Raw genomic sequence first — 21,033 nt, 5'->3', positions numbered from 1 at the left:
TTTTATAATACCAGAAATTTGAATAAACACATAACAAATAAAAAGAAGCTTGAATATATTGCAAACAAACGCGCAATGAAGTGGCAAGACAACAAAGTGTGTGTGTATGGGGGGGGGGGGGTCCACTGCGTTTTGCTGCCCCTTGTATTTTGAATCGCAAACGCATTTCCTGAATCAGCCATGTGGTACGACCGGCTCGCGAGGCTTCAAACTTCACCACACACGTCAACACAAACCTCGATACGCCCTTCACAAACACAATGCGAACTGGTGTTGGAGTTTCTCAGAGTACAGACGTTTAGCTTCTCTCACTTCCTTGCTAAACTTGTAATTCGACTCTATAAACCTGTCTCTGACTCCACTCCTGAACGCCTCTTCCTCCTCAAACCTTAGCTAATTAAAGTATAGTAACATAGTATAGTATCTCATAACTAGTGAATTCCTCCTGCCGAGAGAATTGGAATGGGTGCCTAGAATTTAGCTGGTTCGAAAATATACTTTTTTTGGGGGAAGAAAGGCAGACTTATGGAAGCGTATTACATTCACTTGAAAACATTTTTTTTTCAGTTTTTCTGAGATAAGTATCTCGGAAATTCCAAGATAAGACACATGCCACATAAAAAGAAGCTTGAATATATTGCAAACAAAGGCGCAATGAAGTGGCAAGACAACAAAATGTGTGTGTGTGTGTATGGGGGGGGGGGGGGGGGGGGGTCCACTGCGTTTCGCTGCCCCTTGTATTTCGAATCGCAAACGCATTTCCTGAATCAGCCATGTGGTACAACCGTCTCGCGAGGCTTCATACTTCACCACACACGTCAACACAAACCTCGAGACGCCCTTCTCAACCACGCGCTCAACCCCGAACCCATAAAGACCAGAGGAAGAAGGAAGCGTCACTTTGACTCTGACGAGACTTCTTTGACAAACATGTCCAAGCAACAAACCTGTGAGTAAAACTTTACATACATTTGTTCACACTGGATTTATATTCTCATCTTTACTCTTTCTCTTTTTAACTTCCTCTTTTCCAATGAATGAGATTTACTACAGTCAAGCATTTACACCAAATCAAACTTTAAACCTGAGTCTGAACAGAATGTGTATGATTTGATGGAGACCACAATAACTGGAGGAGAAACGGTTCCTAACTTTCACTTCAAAATGCTCCTGCAAGACGGTCCTGTCTGCTTCTATGGAAGCCGATTTCCACCACTGTGATAAAGAAAATACAAATCTGTATCTCATTATTTTGTCTTAGTATCTCATTATCAGAATCAGAATGTATTTATTGCCAGGAAGGGTTAGGGTTAGGGTTAGCTTCTCTCACTTCCTTGCTAAACCTGTAATTCGACTCTATAAACCTGTCTCTGACTCCACTCCTGAACGCCTCTTCCTCCTTCAACCTCAGCTAATTAGTGTATAGTAACATAGTATAGTATCTCATAACTAGAGAATTCCTCCTGCCGAGAAATTTCGACTGGGTGGAAAATATACTTTTTTGGGAGGAAAGAGTCAGACTTACGGAAGCGTATTACATTCACTTGAAAAAAATATTTGTTTCTGTTTTTCTGAGAGAAGTATCTCGGAAATTCCAAGAAAAGTTCTGCAAAAAAAATTATTCTATTCAGTCAATAGAGAAGTTCTGAAGTTTGAAGGACAGTAAACAGGTGTGAGGGTTAGGGTTAGTATCCCAATTCAATAACCATCTCTTGTGTCCTCTTCGGCTGAGGCCTCCTGACAGTATAAGAGAACAAAACGCTTGGCTACATTAGTCTTTTGTAGTTCACTGTTATATTTACAGAAGGAGAGTTTGACCGTTTTAAGCGACGCTATATATATCATTGCGCTAATTTGATTCCGTAAAAACTTAACTCTGTTTTTCTGAATATCCGAGATACTTATCTCAGCAAAACAGAACATTTTTTTTTTGCAAGTGAATGCAATACGCCTCCTTACAGACTGGTTGCATTAAGAGAGAGCGACAGACCCAGAGCGAGAGAGACTTGATCAGTAGGTTGCGCTATCCTGCACACTTCAGGTAAGGGCTCTGATCATGTGATATCATTTTTGGGTCGATTGCTCAAACTTAATTTTCACACTGACCACTAGGTGGCGCTATCACTATCACTTCATACACACCAAAACCGGAATCTGATGAAGAGCCAATCACATTTTCTTTCAAAATCCTTGATAATTGTTGATTCAGTTCCCCCCTGAAAGACAAAGAAATATTTGTCTTAGTGTTCTGTCCTCACTGGGACTTAAACTCTCCACCTCTGGGTCTCTATCCCTCTGCTCTACTCAGTGAACTACCTACATTGTTGATCAACACCTTTGAAGTGTCTTGCGACCGATTTCAGTTTAATTCTTCAGTTTTAGGAAAAATTCTAATAAAACACATAGCAAACCATTCTACGTAATTCTGCAGGTTTATTTGTAGGTCTTGTGAATGTGCGGCAAACTTTGTGGAAGAAGAAGTCAGAATAATATACACCACGGAATAGTAATATGCATGTACAAGTGGTGTCTGCACCCCTAGGCACCCATAATTGTGAGATACAGATTTTGTTTTTCTTCATCACAGTGGCGGAAATGGGCTTCCATAGATTTCTGTTTCGTTTCCTGTTGATCCCTTTGGACAAAATCTTTCCTCTGATTTCACTCTGAGCCATGTGGGTGTAACCCTCTACAGAGTCAATCATTAAACCTCATTAAAGACAACTCCGGTCTGAAACTCATTATTTCAACCTGATATAGTTTAACTCTGCGGGTTAAGGTCAGAGGAAGTTGCACCTTGTGAAGCCTGATGAGACAAATTGTGATTGTAAATGTGGTTTAAAACATGAGATTGATTGATTGATTTAAAGTTTGTTAAAGTGTGTGAAATTCCCCTGCAGATCCAGAGGACTCTCTCAGGATGGTTCTTATTGGGAAAACTGGAGCTGGGAAAAGTGCAACAGGAAACACCATCTTAAGGGAGAAGGTTTTTCAGTCATCAGTTTGTTCCTCCTCAGTGACGGCAGTGTGTAAGAGAGTAGCAGGGAAGGTTCAGGGTCAAACACTGGAGGTGATTGATACTCCAGGTCTGTTTGACACCAAGCTGAGTCAAGAGAAGGTGACGGCAGAAATCATTAAGTGCATCGCATACGCTACTCCTGGACCTCATGTGTTCCTGATCATCGTCAAGCCAGACAGATTCACCAAAGAAGAAGAAGAGACAGTGAAGATCCTTCAGAAGCTGTTTGGAGAACAGTCTGCACGTTACACCATGGCCCTGTTCACCCGTGGAGACGATCTGGAGGCAGACAACGTCTCCATAGAAGACGTCATTGGTAACAATAAGGCTCTCAGAGCCTTCCTCCATCAGTGCAAAGGAGGATACCATGTTTTTAACAACAGAAAGGAAGATCCTGCTCAGGTCCATGAGCTGCTGAAGAAGATCAACACAATGGTTGAGAGAAATGGAGGAAGCTACTACTCCAACGAGATGCTCCAAGAGGCTGAGAAAGCTGTAGAAGAAAAGATGAGGGAGCTTCTGAAGGCTGAACCACAGAGGGACCAGGATGATGCAAGAAGTGAAGCAAAAGAACATGTGGCTGAAAGTGGAGCCCTTATTGGAGCAGGTGTTGGCGCTGCTTTTGGGCCGCTTGGGGCGGCAGTTGGAGCAGTAGTGGGACTTTTGGTTGACACACTGAAAAATGTGTGTGTCATACAGTAATATTTAATATCAAGGAGTCATCAGCTCATTGCAGCTAAATGAAAATAGTTAGATACAAATAAAAAAATCGAATCGTTAAAACAGTATTTTATCATGTTTGTAAGGTCACTGTGACCTTGAGTGATTTGTGATTTGTGAATGTGGGCTATACAAATACAATTTGATTGATTGATGGAGTCTAAGTGACATTTTGTACCAAGTTTGACAAAATTGCCTCAATTTTGAGATGTCCAGAAAGTGGACATATCAACAGACGTACGGACAAAGGGACAACCTAATAACCTGAACCACCTGAAAATAATCATGGAAACACTTTAAATTTGATTTGATCTTAATGTTTATCAGAGAATGTATCATCTGTCCCAGGAGATGGTTTTCTACTGAAGAGTTTTACTAATCACTACTCACGTGATTAATGACGTCACACACGGGTTAGGGTTATGTGTAATATGTGATTTAAAACCGGAGAGGACCTGATTAGCTTAAATGATTCTGTCATGAAAAATTTGGAACAGTGTGAATAGAATAAGATTTTTTTGGCCTATGTCCACCATCTTGAGTGTTAGTTAATGTCAAGGAGCTGAGATGACACAAACAAATAAAGGTCGGTGCCTAAATACAAGTAGCTCCTGTTCTTATTCACATCTTTCTACTGTAACCAGTAACAATGAGACCTGTTATAAACCAGTTATCGTTCCACAAACCCACCACCTGCTGTTCCACTGACATCGGTTCATATGAACATTCAGAACACAGTCATCTATCTTTCTCTTTTCTGGTGTGGTTGGTCTCCAGGTGAAGATCCTCTGAGGGACAGAAGGTGAGACAGAGCGTGAGACACAGGGGAGACACGATTAGATCAAACTTTATTGATCCAGCACCAGGGAAAATCACTTGGAACGCCAGGATGAGACAGGAGAACAAGAAACGTAAAAGGAATAGAATGTTGCGTTTTTCCAATTGCACCTAAAGATCGGTCAATGTGAACATGTTCCGGGGGTCCCAGGGGCACCGTTGAGCCATTTTGCGACGCCCATGAAAATTCCTCCAGAAGAAGTAAATTTTCACCACTTTCTAACTTTCTGCAAATTTTGGTAAGAATTTGATTAGGTTAAAGCCTCAAAAAGCCAATTCCTTTGCCTGAATAATAATAATAACTAGGGCTACGTTTAAGCACCAACGGGCCCGAGCACAGGCAATTTCAAGTCTGTTGCGGTTGGTGAAGAGAGAACGTTCGATGACCAAGCGCTCGTCTATGCGTTGCGTGCATTTGCGCAATGAGGCAAGGATAAACGCTTCACTTCCTGTAGCCAGCAGGTGGCGATGGGATTTTAAGTCATGATTTCTTTGTAGACAACTGAAACGCTAACACCGAAGTTACAGCAATTTCGTGTGTCATGGCGAGTTGATGAACTTTGATGCCTTCATTAATAATGCGCATGATGAAAAGTCACAGTAATCTTATGGCTACATGGTTTAGCAAAGTAGATGAGGAGGAATACATCCAAGTGTAAGACGTACCAAAAACAAGACATTTCCTGCTGCCACCAGGGGGCGCTGTGATTTTAAGTCATGATTTCTGTGTAGATGTGTTTAGGCCGGGACTCTTACATGTCTAGTTTGGAGTCGATCGGACCAAATATGTCTGAGATACAGAACCTCGTGTTTTGATGGCGTTTCATCAAACTTTGACGTCACGGTCGCACAGTGTGACAAAACATGAAATTCGTGCAAGTTTTTATCTCCATCTTGTTGTGAGGACACTCTTACATTTTAGGTTGATCTGATGAAAGCTCTACGACAAGTGCGTCAAAGTAAAAATGTGGAATATGGCCCAAATGGCCACTAAATCCAAAATGGTGGGCTTCCAGTTGCGTTATTGATAATGCTCCTTGAGGCTTTTTTCTATGATTATTCACGATAAAACCTTTCTCCCGATTTTAGTGAAAATCGTTTATGTGGAAACCTAGGGGCTGGGTTCCAGGTGGCACTGTTGAGCCATTTTGCCACGCCCATTTCCAAACACCCAGAATACGTAAATTTCACCACTTTCTAATTTAATGCAAACTTTTGAAGATTTTTGGGCACATTGAAGCCCATTTTATTGCCTGAATAATATTAAGCCTTACAATTTCAATAGGGCCTCACGTTTGTCAGTGCGTGTCAGTGCTCGGGCCCTAATTAATGTCCAACTGTTTTCCCCAATTTCTTTTTATTTTATGACTTAGTATGTCGGCCAAGCCCATTATGTTTCTTCTTTGTTTCTTTATCTGTACATCGGCAGGATTATGTAAAACTGGTGAATGGGTTAACACGAGATCTGGTGGAGGGATGTGGTGCCGGGAAGAAATCCTGACAGTTTGGTGCAGATCCAGGATTTTTGTTATCACCGTCTTTAACATTGTGAGATTGGAATTCTTTCATTGAAAATTATTCATTGATCTTGATTAAAAAACAATCAGGCTTAGAGGACTGATGTTTATGAGCGTGGGGGGAGTCAGTGGATTTAAGCAGGTTAAACTTTTCATATTTCATCAAACAAACGTCTCATTTGTTGAACAAAACATTATATTTGTGTCCTATTAATAAAATAATGTTGCAACCACTCAGATTGAAATTCCAACACAGATTGGGAACCAGTAAAATATACATATTTCTTCCTGATATTAATTTATCCATCGAATGATAAATGTTACGTTAAGACGTTTGCAGACTCACCAGCGACACTGTGACCACGACCCGAAAACACTGATATCAATTAGACAATAAGTTAAAACCTCTGTTTCCTATTTTAACTTAAATCTACAGAAAACCTAAACTCACCTCCTGAGGACTTACAGACTGGTCCCCTTCCTTCTCATCTTGCTGTCCCTGTGAGGACATGTGTTGTAACAGCATTCACAAACAAACACACACATTCAACGACTCATAACACATCCTCTTAACCTTCATCACATCTGAGCCGTCACAAAGACACACATTTATCCAGTGCGTGCTGTGGCAGGCCTTGGCCCTCACTGCTGTGTTCATTCAGCAGAACACACTGTGGGCTCTGTGCAGCGCTCTATGAAAAGCCCTGTGTGTGTGTGTGTGTGTGTTGCACAGCATGGACCTGGCTCTGGTTTTAAGAGCAGTGTAATAACTGTATATTTGTTAGAAAGAAACCTACTCTATGTTTCCAAACCACAAAGGAAGGTAAGATGTTAGCGTCGGGCCTGAAAGCAGAAGATGCAGATTCTCTGATGTCAGTGTCGAGGGCTGATGAAAACAAGCTGGTGACACTGATCTGGAAGAAATACTCCAGCTGTACATTGGCAATATGTTCTGCTCCTTTTCAGTTACTTTAACAATATTCTTGACATGTTGTTCTTGGCGAGACCGTGAAACCCAGACTTTGCTGAAACTACACACATACGTGCTCTAAAGCTGTTTATTATTGCACAATTATGGTCATGAACACGGTTTGTTTATTCAAATTAGCTGGAATACCATTTGAATTTTATCACCACCTGATCGCACTCGATTTGTGATCTGAGATTCTCTTTTCTTTGTTCACATGTCCAGGCCTTGGACTGTTTTAAAAAAATGTGGGAGAGGAAGACTCCAGGAGCAGGAACCATTGCAAAAGTGCCTGAAGTCTGTCTTCTGTGTAATGACCAGCAGGGGGCGACTCCTCTGGTAGTTTCTATAGAAGGAAACATTCAGGAGTTTCTGTCTCAGTCTCTAGTTTCAAGTCTTCTTCAAACAGCTGATGTTCATTTAGTGAATTATGATCATTTAGAGTCAAACAGACCATAAAGCAGCAGATGTGTTGGGGGGTGTATACCACAGTGTGATTGACAGCTAGTACCGTCCAATGGGTGCATCGATCGCTCATTCAGGCTCCACCCCCTGCTCCTCCAAGTTTGGTTACATCTGGTTTCAAAGAACCAAGATGTCAAAACTGAGGCTTCAACACAGAAGATCTCAACCCTCTGAGTGACAGCTGGGTTCAACTCAGAAGATCTCAATCCTCTGAGTGACAGCTGGGTTCAACTCAGAAGATCTCAACCCTCTGAGTGACAGCTGGGTTGAACTCAGAAGATCTCAATCCTCTGAGTGACAGCTGGGTTCAACTCAGAAGATCTCAACCCTCTGAGTGACAGCTGGGTTCAACTCAGAAGATCTCAATCCTCTGAGTGACAGCTGGGTTGAACTCAGAAGATCTCAATCCTCTGAGTGACAGCTGGGTTGAACTCAGAAGATCTCAACCCTCTGAGTGACAGCTGAGTTCAACTCAGAAGATCTCAACCCTCTGAGTGACAGCTGGGTTGATACCTGCTGCTTGTGTCTGATCCCTGAAGAGAAATCGAATGAGCACATTTCCTGAAACGTAAACCCAGGATCAGAGCCTGATGAGGGATGAGATGAATTCTGACGTGTGTGCAGGTGTGTGGTTAAATTCAATGCATAAACCTCTACCTCCCCCATTTAATAAGGCCTTTTCTAAAACGCCACACACACAGACACACAGACACACATACATAATCACACACATCAGGGGGGCTTTTGTCTAATTTGCTTCAGAGAATTGCATAATTGAGTCTCATTGCTTGCAGCTCTGCAGTACAATCGTCTCCTGTGATCCTGAAGCAGCCTGCATGGTAGCAGGGGGGGGGGGGGTTTCCTCTCCTGGCTCGTAGGGGCAGCGATTACAAAAGTTGTGTGTGGTTGCGTGTGTGTTTTTTTCGGGGGGGAGGAGAAGTAAGTGTGCCCTCGTAAAACAGGGTTTCAAGTTAAAGCACTTGTCTTTGACTGTTTTGAGTTTTGTTTGTTTGTGTATGTGTTATTACTGTGTGTCTGTGTGTGTGCAGGCACATGTGTGTTGCCTGAATATACAAAGTGTATAAAGGTTGGAGTGTGTTACCTTCGGCTGGTGTGTAGCTGCTCTGTTTTCCTGCTCTGAACGCACCTCTTGTAGATATATATATATTTTTAACAAATTTCCCCTGCCTACATTTCTGACCTGCACGCACACACACACTCGTGGCACACACACACACTCGTGGCACACACACACACTCGTGCACACACACACACACACTGGGCTTTTATAAACAAACCCTTGTATTAATGATCTGGGGGGGAAACAGAAGCCAGAGCAGAAACATTTCAACTCGGTAGTATTGAAACTGTGTAGATGTTGTGTGCTTGTGTACACACTTCACTTACTGTGTGAATAACGTCCAGTCCAGGAGCTGAAGCCTTCAGAACACTGGTGCACAGACACTGAGACGTGTTCTGCTAGAATCTGTACATTAACTGGCTGCATGTGCCAAAGACGTGTTGACTGCATGACCGTGTGAACAGGGGACAGTGTGTTACTGCTGAATCAAAGAGCGGGTTGTGTTGAGAAATCCTTCAAACTGTGGCGACCTGATGGGTTGACGGTTTGACGCCACATGGGACACGTGGGCCAGATCCATACTGGTACATTTTAATTTGCTAAATAATAACTTTAATACTGAATTAGTAATTGATGAGTTATTCTGAGTTTCACCACAGTGTCAGATTAGTGTTCTGATCAGAGAACTGTGGTTACTCACGTGACCTCACGGTTCTGATCCGTTCACCACAGCTGCTGAAGTGAAACGTGCTCGGTCGTGTTAGAGTGTAGATAAGTGTTTTTATATTCCAGGTGTTTTTTGTTTTCTATTCCATTTTGAACACACACCCCACATCCCCCCTCTCCCCCCACACACACACACACACACGCACACACACGCCCCACACCCCACACCAGTAATTAGACTTGGGCCATTAAGCGAGAAGGGGGGGGGATGGACTCAGGCAATGACAAAATGGTTTCTCCTCAAGACCACTATTTATTTTTCGGTATGTCCGTCGGGGTCTGGCCACAAGAAGCTCTTTCATAGAGTGGGGGGGTGGGGGGGGGTGAGTCAGTGAGAGGTTACCTGTTTGCTTTACTTCAGATGGCAGAATATATGTGTGTAAACATGGACACTGGTTGAGGCTGTTGTGTGTCTGGTGTGTTTGTCCTGCTACAGGAAGCGGCTGCTTTTGTGTGTGCGAGGGAGAAAGTGAGTTTTAATGAAAAGCACATTATAGGCCTGTGGTGTCAGGACTCAACGTATAGTCACACACAAAAACACACACACACACACACAAACACCTCACATGTTTCAGGCGTAAATGGATTTTATTCTTCTTGAGTTAAAAAAAAAAGGGATTAAATATGAAGTGGTCTAAATCTCATAATGAGCATTTTTTAATTTCTTCTCATATCAAGCCGGTGACATCCGGCTGCATGTATGAAGTTTGAGGTCGTCCGTCTCTCCACCACATCCTTATGAACGTGATATCTCAACACCGTGAGGGAATCTCTTCAAATCATGATCTGACCCCACAAAATGAACGTAGAGGAAACCCAACATTTGGTGATTTCAGGCAGTTTAGAAAGAATTAACTGAATTAACCAACATAGCAGGATTAAGTCGGAAAGAGGTCATAAATGTCAGTTACGCTACATTTTCTGTTAAATACCCAGAACGAGTACAAACTTGGATCAAAGGTGATTTGAATTTTGGGGTCATGCAGCTTCCTCTCAAATTTGGCACACATGTTCACTTGGTCTCTTTTTCCTTCCTCTCACATCAGTCATCTCAGACTATTTATATATATTTATTTATATATGAAAACCCTCTGATCAATGATGTAACGTTGTCTTTGCAGAGATGCTTCAGTCAGACCGACCCAACCTGAGGAGAACCCAGAGCGAGGAGACGCCCAATGCTGCTGGCTCTAACACCAGGTACACACACACACACACAGACACACACAGACACACACACACTGATCCCCTCGATGCTACTGAGAAAAAAGATTTGTGTTGAGTGTTTTTTGGTAAAGCTTCACTTTGCCCACGTTCATCTGTGTGCACATTAAATCCGCCGGGTGCAGGAACCTGTCAGAAGTAGATCTGCACTCGCTGCAGCTCGTGGAAAGTTGTTCACGGGAGGAAAGGTTGAACGAGTAACGTTTTCATACCGACTGACTGAAGGAGGAAGTGGGCTTGGCTTCTTGTATAAAGGCTCATATGTAAGTGAATTACACTGGTGATATGTCTGCAGCAGACAGTGAGTTGAGTTGTGTAGAACAAGCTGAAGAAAAAGGAGGAGCTCTGGCGGCGGTGAGGAGAAACTCCTGCAGGAGTAACAACTCTCTGCTTGTTCACATTGACATTCATGCTCATGATGTTTTGGGATTATTCCATAAATGAACAACAAATTATAAAGTGGTTTCAGAAATTACTTCTGCTTCACTTTCTGTTTATTCATCATAACACGAGTTATTTCAGATTTAATCTATAATAATGAAGGGAATGAATGTTTTAACACATTTCAATGTCTCTGTACTAAGGACACAAATAATTAAACATTATGTTTTCTGGTTTTCCATCCATTCCGATCCCATTTTTGTGACCACGATATTGTAACAACGGCCAACAGACAGACAATCATACATTCATTTCTGGAAATATATAAATATATATATATATATTTAGGCTGGTGAGACGTGGAACAGAGGCTTTAAACAGATTAAAGCGAGTTCATCATGACTTTCATCTCAAACCTAAACAAACTGGAAATCAAACTTTGAAGCTTCTAAATGGAGAGAAGTTCATCAAGCTGCTGGTTTCAGATCTTTCCAGACATTGTGGTAAAACAGAAAGAAATATAGCACAACTGTAAACTTGCGTAACTCTTTTCTCAAACACTGGCTGCAAAGCGATTGTATGAAAAAATGATAAAACCCGCGGCATAATGGTAATCAAAATAAATAGAAGAAAGAAAAGAATGAAGTGAAGGAAGTCTGTGGCAGAGCAGGCGATTGAAGCACTTATGCAGACTGCCAGCATGTTATTCCCCCCCAGTATGTGGTTTCAGGAGGGGGGGGGGGCGCCGCGCTCACTGCCTAGAATGGATAATAAATAGTAGAGCGGGCTGCGTTTCAAAGCCTTGTGGCGGGGGTGCATGGGGTCAGATGGTATTTCCCTCTAAACGTTGCAGGAGGGCATTAAACACAGAGAAGCCCGGAGCCCAAACCACCAGTGTCATGGAGAACAGTCAACATCTGCATCCAGCTGTGTGCGAACACATCACCTCCTCCTGTTGTTCTCCGCTGATGAGGAGCCCTGTCCGCACACAAACACACAAACCCTCTCGCCAGGTTACACACTTTGTAAACACACACTCTCCCGCTGCTTCTCCTTATTGTGGTGGAAGTAACAAGGAGCTCGACTGGTTGTGGTCGTTCTGTCGACGCTCGTCTGAACTCGGCCTCAGCATTCCTCCGTCCTGGGGGGCGGGGGGGGGGGGGGGGGGGGCGGCGTGTTTATCTTTGTATTTATAAAAGCTCTTGTCGGAAAAGCACAGCTACATTTTGTGTTTGGCATTAACGCGTTGATATACTTGTCAGTGCAAAATCTACCACTGATGTTAAAATGTGATTTCTGTCGTTTTCATACTCGTAAAACTTTCCTTCCCTTGTGTTGTGCATCTGCTTTTTCTGTTTTTCTTTTAAACTGTGACGTGGCTGTGATCAATTACTTCGTCTAATGAAGTTGTCCGACTGATTTAAAAAGTCGGGGTTCTAACCTCCTCCTCCTCTCCTTTTCTTTCTCTCTGTCGCCTCATCTGCTCCACATCTCATTCTCTTTGTGTGTCTCTCTACATTCGCAGGAGCAACAGACTCTCAGTGGGGGGTTCTCAGACTGGCTCCCCGGGGTCCTCCAGGGGGGGCTCTCTGACTAACGGGGAGCTGACTGAGGAGCAGATCCCCGGGCCGGGCTCGTCGGCTCACCACCGCTCCTCCAAGTGTCTCGGAAGCCCAGGAAATGGATCAGGTATCCGACGCACACAGACCGCCAGACTTTAATAAACGTGTTTAAACCAACTCGGATCTGTTTGTGATTCTGATGAGACAGAAGCTGCTGATTGTAATCTGTGCTGCAGAAACAGTCTCCGCTCACAAAGCTGAGTGTTTCTACAGCTCATCAGGAGGTGACGGTGTTCAGCAGCCAGCTGGGTTCTGTTTCTCAGTCACATGTCAGTGGTTTAGAAAATTACTCAGAAGTTATAAAAGTAGAAACTCCTCCTCAGCTTCTTAGACCCTGGTTCGTTTTGTCTTTGCAGTTAACGCTGTGACACCGAGTCGATGGTTTGACGTCCGTGTTTCTTCTTCTGCGTCTTTCCTCAGACAAAGAGAACAGTCAGGTGGGCGTGGCCCGTCACACGCCTCCTCCGCCCTCTCCATCAGGTCGATCACCGGCTCCGAGCAGCGACAGCAGCTCTCCCCCCGGTCAGGACGCGTTGGGCCCGGCCAACCAGGCCGAGCCCGGCCCCAACGCCCCCCCCGGCAGCACGGAGCCGGCCGGAGGCACCAGCACGACGGAGCCCACGTCAGAATCACTCCCGGCAGGGTAAGAGCCTCTGAAGTATAACACTCACACTAATATTCATATTCAAGCAAATCATAAAGCAGAAGAACATGATTCTGTGATTATAAATGAGTGAAATCTGTTTTGTGACGTGGATTGTTCCTCTCTGTGTCACGTGTGTGTGTTCAGCTGGGAGCAGAGGGTGTTGCCTCATGGCAGAGTTTACTACGTCGACCACAACACCAAGACCACAACCTGGGAGAGACCGCTGCCACCGGGGTGCGTCCACAAACCTTCTCACATGTGTTTCTGTGTCCAAGTTACTGAGCACTCGCACGTTGTGTTAACACTGATGGTTTGTGTGTCTGAATCTTGGTTCTGCCGCCCTCGTCATAGCGGCAACAACCAATCACAGCTTCCTGCTCGGGATACACAACATGACGGGTTATGTGCTACTCAGACTCGAGGATTAACTGATTATGATTGTGGTTCAAAACATGTTCTTGGTCTTTTAAACATGATGTCTCAAGTTTGCCTTTAGAGTAATTCTTTGATTTTAAGCCAGTTGTCACTTGGGCTCAAAGAACGACTGATAAGATTTCAGTGGTCAGAGGTCAAAGGTCACAGTGACGTCATCTGGATGTGGAAGACAAGGTTCAGGCTGCAGCTTTTCTGGTTGGTTGATGCAAACGACCACAAGGAGGTGATTCCAGCTACAAATGGAAAAATGGAGGTGTCTTCCCGAGCAGCGTCCAAAGAATCACACACTGATTGATTTGTAAAAACCTGATGAGGTCATCTATTCATAAATTCAGCATAACCTTCACATCGTTTACCCCGGTTCATTCACACTTCCTAACACTCGCGATAATGTAGTTATGAAAAAAATGGTTTACAAAAGAAAAAGTTCACACGGTTCATTCTGAAGACATATTTGTAGGATTGTCTCATAACTGTCTGCAAACAGTTTCTCCTTTGTGCGGTTGACAATCCGACCGAGGAGGTTGAATCAAGTGAGATGCTGCAACACAGCTAATAAGCTTCAACAGCTTCTTCCACTTTGGACTCCCTCAGAGGTCAGAGCTGCTCAGACGCCAGGTCCAGCGTCAGAGTTCATCAGAGCTGATTAACCGCTGGTGGGACTGGATGTTAAAGTGTTTACACCAGTGGACATTTGCACATTAAGGATAGAAACGGGTCCAGAATCATGACGCTCAACTCCAGTCGATTATCAAAGTGTAATTTGTTCTCAGTTTATATTTATATATAATATAAGTTGTGATTGGTAATGGGAGCACTTATCTCCCTCTGGTTTGATGCATCATGATGAGTCCCGCCCTTTTATGACATTGTTTACTTGCACACTTATTTATTGTTTGTCTCGTTGTGAGAGAGAGAAAGAGAGAGAGAGGTTGTTTTTAGGGAAAGGTCGGCCCCGCCTCTCCAACCTCCAACCCCCAGCTCAGTTTTTCCGAACAAGCAACGAGAGCGAAGGGGCCCAGAGAACAAAAGTCCTTTCTCAGAGCCACATGTTCACATGGGGCTGCCTGGCCGCCGGTGGCCCTTCACAGGACCAATTAGCAGGCTAATGCAGCTAGCACTCCAGAGTACACACCAGGAACTGTTCAGAGTTTGGGGGCAGTTAAGCAATCTGGGTTTGGAAACTGAAGTAAAGGATTCCACCCTGAGCCAGACTGGAGGAAAACACACACTTCTTTATCATACACACTGTTTGTAACACAAGCTCTGACGACTTCATAACACACTTTCCCTCAGTTCAACAGAACCAGGGCTGTTCTAATCAAGTCTGATGCTCTGTTTACATGAATCCCTTCTTGTCAGCATCACATGTCAACTGTCAACCACAATGTTATATTGTTTATATTCTGCGCTGGTTTTCAAAACATGGCTCCCATTTTACTCAACTGTTCTTTTTTTAGTTCTTTTTTTAAAAGCCACAGAGCAAATCAAAAAGAAAACAACTTAATCAAAACTCTGATCAATACTCTGTTGATCCGAGCAGCGTCCCCCCCGACCTGTTGACTGGATATATTCCACATGGGACCAGTTTATGTTTGATACCGACAATGAATATTAGTCACTGTACTTAAGAACCTTTATTTTCAGGCAAATATTAACTTTTCCACAAAGCATTGCGTCACATGTTCACATTGTTTTGAAGAAATTAATTAATAACAAGGGGGGAACTGATCCACTGATCCAATCAGAGCAGGCTGGTATCATTAGACTCCGCCTCCTGCCACTGGCGAGGAAGAAACAACGGAACTGATCCAGGAGAAGCCGAGACTCACTCATGTGGTCGACTGTTGCATTAGGAAATAAACTTCGTTCTGCACGTACGTTGGCTCCGAGCGGGTCGTCCTCCAATCAGGAGCTCGGGGGTTTGATCCCCAGCTCCTCTGGTCCTAGAGGCGCTGTGTGTACGTGTGTGAATGTGACTTGTAGTCTGATTTGTCGGGAGGCGTTGTATGAATGCTGACGGCCGATAAGGAAAGTGAGGACTAACTGTACGTTGTTAATCCTGACAGTTCATGTGAGGAGACTGCAGAGTTCGAGTTCAGAGAGAAACGTGGAGGAGATGGTTAATGACACGACTGGTACAAAGAGTCTAAGTCAGATAGCAGAACTAAGTAGAGGCTCTCAGACGGGCCGCGGTGGCCTCTGGGACTTTCCCTGGCTCCAGTAAATAACTAGCTAGCACTAATATCAGAGAGGGAGCCGTGTCTTTCCTGCCTCTTAAAGGAAGCTCAGAAGCATAGTGGTCAGAGAGACGATCCCTCAACCAAATAACTCCCTGTGTTCTGCTGTAGTGTCCCTGAGCAAGACACTGACACCGACCACCTCCTGGGGTCTGTCCCGAATCAGAGTCGGACTTCTGACTACAAGAGAAAAGTGGTTTTCACTTCAGAACACGACAAGAATCCTTACGACTAACATCCTTACATCAGCTTTTCTAGTTAACTGTAGTTTCTGGATATGGTGTCGACCATGCGTGCGTGTGTGTATGTGTGTGTGTGTGCGCGTGTGTGTGTGTGTGTGTGTGTGTGTGTGCCTGTTTGCCTCCGGAAGTCGAAGCTGTTTTCTCGTCTAAATTCTGCAGCTCTGAAGTCAGACACATGAGAATAGCAGCAGAACATCATCGAGTCCAGGGAACTGATCTTTCTGTGTGGACCTCGGCTGAATGTGTGACCTCTTTGTGTGTGTCTCTGTGTGTTTAACGGTGTCAGTGGACCCTCTGTATCTAAGTCCGAGTCCAGACCCCCTGTCTCGGGGGAACAGTAGAAAACACACACACACACACACACACACACACTGCAGAACTCTTTTATTGTTTCCTTCATCGTAACTGAGTTCATCTTAAAGTGAATGAACCCGTCTGAGGTCAAACCAGTGAAAGTAACTTGGAACAAATACTTTGTTACTTGACTCAGGTAGATTGTTTAGGTATCTGTACTTTATTTTACTTTTACTTTACATTTTCAAAACAAGCTTGGTACTTTAGTTTTAATGTATTTGATGAGAACAGTGTGTTTATTTTAATTTTGCATCATCGAGAGTCACTTCCCAACATGAAGACAGATTTCCACCTGAATGGACGAGGACACAGAGAAGCTGATTCCTCGTTGTGTGTCAGTGCAGATCACACACACAACGCTGCAGATCACACACACAACACTGCAGATCACACACACACACAACGCTGCAGATCACACACACAACGCTGCAGATCACACACACAATGCTGCAGATCACACACACAACGCTGCAGATCACACACACAACACTGCACTCATCTTCACAAAGAATAAAAGTGTAACTTGGGTTTTTATCAGGAATTGTTTGCTTTAACCATCTTAGCAGCATCATCTCTCGTTTCCTCCTCTCCCTCTCTATACCCCCCCCCATGTCTTCACGTCTCCCCTCCCTTCTCTTTCCCTCCTTCCCACTCTCTGTTTCCCTTCTCTCACGGTTCTTTCTTTTTCTTGTCTTTGTTTCTTTTTCCTTGTTTCTATAAATCAGCTGCAGTTACAGGTTTAGCACAGCCACCCACAAGCTGGATGTGCTTAATAAAGATGTTGTTGAAAGCCACCACCTCTTTCCCTTTACCCCCCCCCCCCCCTGCAGTTGGGAGAAGCGGGTGGACCAGCAGGGCCGATTCTACTACGTGGACCACAACACCAGAACCACCACATGGCAGAGGCCCACGGCCGAGTCGGTGCGCAACTACCAGCAGTGGCAGAGCCAGCGCAGCCAGCTGCAGGGCGCCATGCACCAGTTCAGCCAGCGCTTCCTCTACCAGGTAAACCAGTGCCTCCCAGCACGTTGATACACATGAGATGATCAAACATCATCTAGACAAAGGTAACGTGCATCAGTTATTTTACTTAAAGGACGATTCTGCCCCAGAAATATTATTCTTCATCAACTTATCAACTTTGCTCATTCACGAAATTAAGCTTTTCAAAATCTACAGTGACGAGTTCAGTTCAGAACTCTATTTACTTTGTTTACATTTGCTCTGAGAACACTCGCCACACGTTGTGAGTGAGTCCGGCGCTGAACGCATCACAGGTCACTCGGTATCGAACAGTCGGAGGACGGCGGGGGGGGGGGGGGGGGGGATAACAGATGTGATCTGAAACTGTGTTTGTAGAGTTTCCCTCTCCAGCACCTGCTCGTCCTCAGTGAAGCAGCCAAGGTCAGACAGCAGCCAGACAGTAAACCACAGAGCTTCTCAATGAACCATTAGTAAAACCAGCTTTAACCCCCCCCCCCCCCCCCCCTCCCCGCACCCTGTCCACCACTGGGTCACTTCTCATGCACTTTATGTGAAAGTTCTTCTCCTGTAACGTTTCTTTGTGTGTCTCACTGTGGCTGTTTGTGTGTTTCTTGTGCTTCTGAGTGTTTGTGATTTCACTCCATCCTTCTTTCATATCCACCCATTTCTTTGTTTTGTTTCTCTCACTCACCGTCTTCCACTGCAGTTTGCTCGTCTACGTCATGTGGTGTAACGCCGCATTGTCATTGGTCGAGGGAGAAAGTAGGGGCGCTTGTTTTAGTTGCAGGTGAAGTCAGACCGTGCAGTATCTCTGTCTCCCCCTCTGCACACCCTCTTTGTAAGTTGTGTAACTTTGAACACTGACCTGTGTCTAACATCTGGGCAGTTAAACCTTCAAGCAGCAGAGAAACAAACCTCCTTTGTGAAATCCATCAAAACCAGTTAAAATAAACCGTTAACAAGGTTGTTGAGGTCGGTGACTCTCTGATTTATTGTCCTCTGGCGTTTACAGTAGCTCTTGGCAGGTGTTTCATTCAGTCAGTGGTGATGTGATTACTACGTTTGCTCTATTTATTGAAATACCAAAGTTATTACTGTAACTGAAGATCTGGTAATGCTTCCATTCAGCAGAGAAACTTCAGCTACTCAGTACTTTTAGAGTTCTGAACTCGATCTGTCCAGTTCCCTCCAGTTCCCTTCAGTTCCCTCTGCTCATCTGGTCTCAGGTCGAGGAAGCAGGTTAATCAAGATGTTCCCAGAGAGCTCTGGGTCTAACCTGTCCCTCCCAGCAGGACAGGTGGACGCCTGCCGTGGACACCCTGTCTCTTAAAGACCATATAGCCTCTTTGTGGTGACTTGTATCCATGATCTCATCCTTTAAGTCACGACCCAGACGTCATGACCACAGGTGAGGGATGGAACGTGGAATGACTCGGAATAATTTAACACCGTAACTCAGAAGCAGACATTTGGGAACAAAGCAAACGAGCACCTAGTGGTGATTCTGAGTATTGCACGACGTATTAGAGCCTTTAAAGAACACGACTGAGACGTCTTGTTAAATCACTTCTATCAGCAGCGCCAGGTTTAATTCAGGCTTTCGTGTCACTCAAGCTGGAACCTCCTCCTCTTCCTCCTCTTCCTCCTCTTCCTCCTCTTCCTCCTCTTCCTCCGTCAGTGTGTGTGAGAAAAGCCAACAGGCAGGTCTGCCCTCCGAGCTGATAGTGCACTGCTCAGTCTTGGAATGCCCATGCTGCTGATAGCAGGGACTATTTCTGGCCCCAGTGTGTGTGAACAAGGACACACAGCTTTTAGTTTAACTGTGGACACAACAACTTGTACCTGCTGTCCCACAGACACTCACTGCATCTGGACGTAGCATCACAATAATGATCACAACAATGATCACAACACAACCAGGAATTCTCATCGTGTCCTGCCCTTACAAATGTGTTTCCTTTAGAGAGAGTGTTTGTGTTGTGTTGTGTGTTGTGTGTGTTTTCTCTGGGCTGTAATGTTGCGTTCAGGTGCCACATTTCTTCTCTGTAGCACATGACTACCAAAGAGGGTCAAGGGTCCCGCCAAACTCAAACCTTAACCATGACCAGTTCATGTAACTCTAACCTCTGCCCACAGTTCACTTCTTATCTGACCCTAACTGGGAGCACATGCACACCTTGAGCTGGTTGTGTGTTTGTGTGTGTGTGTGTTCAGAGTAGTTGCAGGGACCCCAGAGAGAGAGAACGGCCTCTGAGTCATTAACTGCTGTTTCCGCAGCTGCCCCTCACCCTCCCTCCGTCCCTCACCCTTCTCCCGCCTCCTCTCACCTCCACCAGTCCTCCTCTCCCCTCCCTCACCTCTGACCTCACCGTTCTTTCTCTACACAATCACCACTCTTTCGTGCAACACATTAAAGTGTATTTCTTTGTATTTCTACAAACTTTTGCAAGTTGTGAACACTCCTCATCCTCCACCTCCTTCTGACCACACCCGCTTCACTTCAGATACTCAGACACAGCTCTGAGTTTTCAGCCTCTGGAGTCGCTGCTGGTTTTGTTTTAGTTAAAAAACGTTGGGTTGTGTTTTACTCTGGATGAACAGAAATGGAGACATCACACTTCACTCTGATCTCCGCTGTGGAGTTATTACATCACTTCCTGTTGTTCTGAAGACGACTCAAGCAACTAGAGAATCATCTCACTGTTTACACCACATGACGTAGTGTACACAGGTTTTCATGTATGTTGGACGGAGATCGTTTTTATTTGATTTTTTTTACAACCCTCCCCCGACTTTCTTTCCATTCTCACTGGAACAAGGAGCCTTAACATCAGCACCTGAATCAGTCCTGTGTTTCCTCACATGAACAGAAACTCACTTCAACACGCTCACTGGAGTTTACACACGGCCCGTGACTGCTCATATTTTCATAAAGCGCTTTCCTAAGTGGTTTTATTTTCATGAATGGACAATGAACATAACTTGTGTAAACTGCTCTGACGTTTTCTTCACTTTATTTTACGAGGAATGGAAATAAAAAGTTAATCACTAGTGAATCTGTCGGATTGTGTGAGCAGAGGATTTTCTTCTGCACAGATTTTATATATATTCTCTCCTGTTTGTAATTTACATGTGGATGTACAGACAACTATCAATCAATCGTTTTGATGATGAATATAAACGTTTGAATACATTTCAAACAGATTCTCTCAGAAGGACTCGAACTCGGTGACCTCCACTCTTCCTCCACTCTTCCTCCACTCTTCCTCCACTCCTGTTTTTCACTTTCTCTCCTTGTGCATCTTCTGCTCGAGTGTTGACTCGTCTTTTATGACAGAAAAGCTCAAAGTTTACAGTTTTTCTAAATATAGTCATTTATTTTCCGTGACATCTGGCGACGCAATGGAATCACCATTTTCCCCCAAGGTGCCTGCTCTAGAAACGGGTCTATACAGTGTATTCCTCCCAGATCCATAACACCCAACCTTTATTTCACACGTCTCTGCCAACACGCTGCTTTTCCCTCTCGTCCTCTCCCTCCCTTGTTTTCTCTCTCTCTCTCTCTCTCTCTCT

At 44.4% G+C, this 21,033-nt stretch overlaps 2 protein-coding genes across 5 annotated transcripts in view; both read left to right on the top strand.

Moving 5' to 3' along the window:
- wwp2 (WW domain containing E3 ubiquitin protein ligase 2) overlaps window positions 1-21,033 on the top strand; it is a 43,702-nt gene that overhangs the window by 10,626 nt on the left and 12,043 nt on the right. For all 4 annotated transcript variants that reach the window (XM_053426332.1, XM_053426329.1, XM_053426330.1 and 1 more), the window contains exons 6-10: window positions 10,454-10,532; window positions 12,463-12,626; window positions 12,980-13,202; window positions 13,350-13,439; window positions 17,307-17,481. In XM_053426332.1, the coding sequence (XP_053282307.1) occupies window positions 10,454-10,532; window positions 12,463-12,626; window positions 12,980-13,202; window positions 13,350-13,439; window positions 17,307-17,481 (731 nt within the window). The remainder of the gene's footprint in view (window positions 1-10,453; window positions 10,533-12,462; window positions 12,627-12,979; window positions 13,203-13,349; window positions 13,440-17,306; window positions 17,482-21,033) is intronic.
- On the top strand, window positions 791-4,343 carry LOC128444041 (GTPase IMAP family member 9). Its single transcript, XM_053426335.1, has 2 exons — window positions 791-949; window positions 2,901-4,343. Exons 1-2 carry the CDS (start codon window positions 931-933, stop codon window positions 3,719-3,721), a joined length of 840 nt encoding a protein of 279 aa, XP_053282310.1. The 5' UTR covers window positions 791-930; the 3' UTR covers window positions 3,722-4,343.

This window comes from Pleuronectes platessa, chromosome 7 (assembly GCF_947347685.1).
Source record: "Pleuronectes platessa chromosome 7, fPlePla1.1, whole genome shotgun sequence".
In the NCBI taxonomy this organism is placed as follows: Eukaryota; Metazoa; Chordata; class Actinopteri; order Pleuronectiformes; family Pleuronectidae; genus Pleuronectes; species Pleuronectes platessa.
This window is presented reverse-complemented; position numbering and strand designations above follow the sequence as displayed.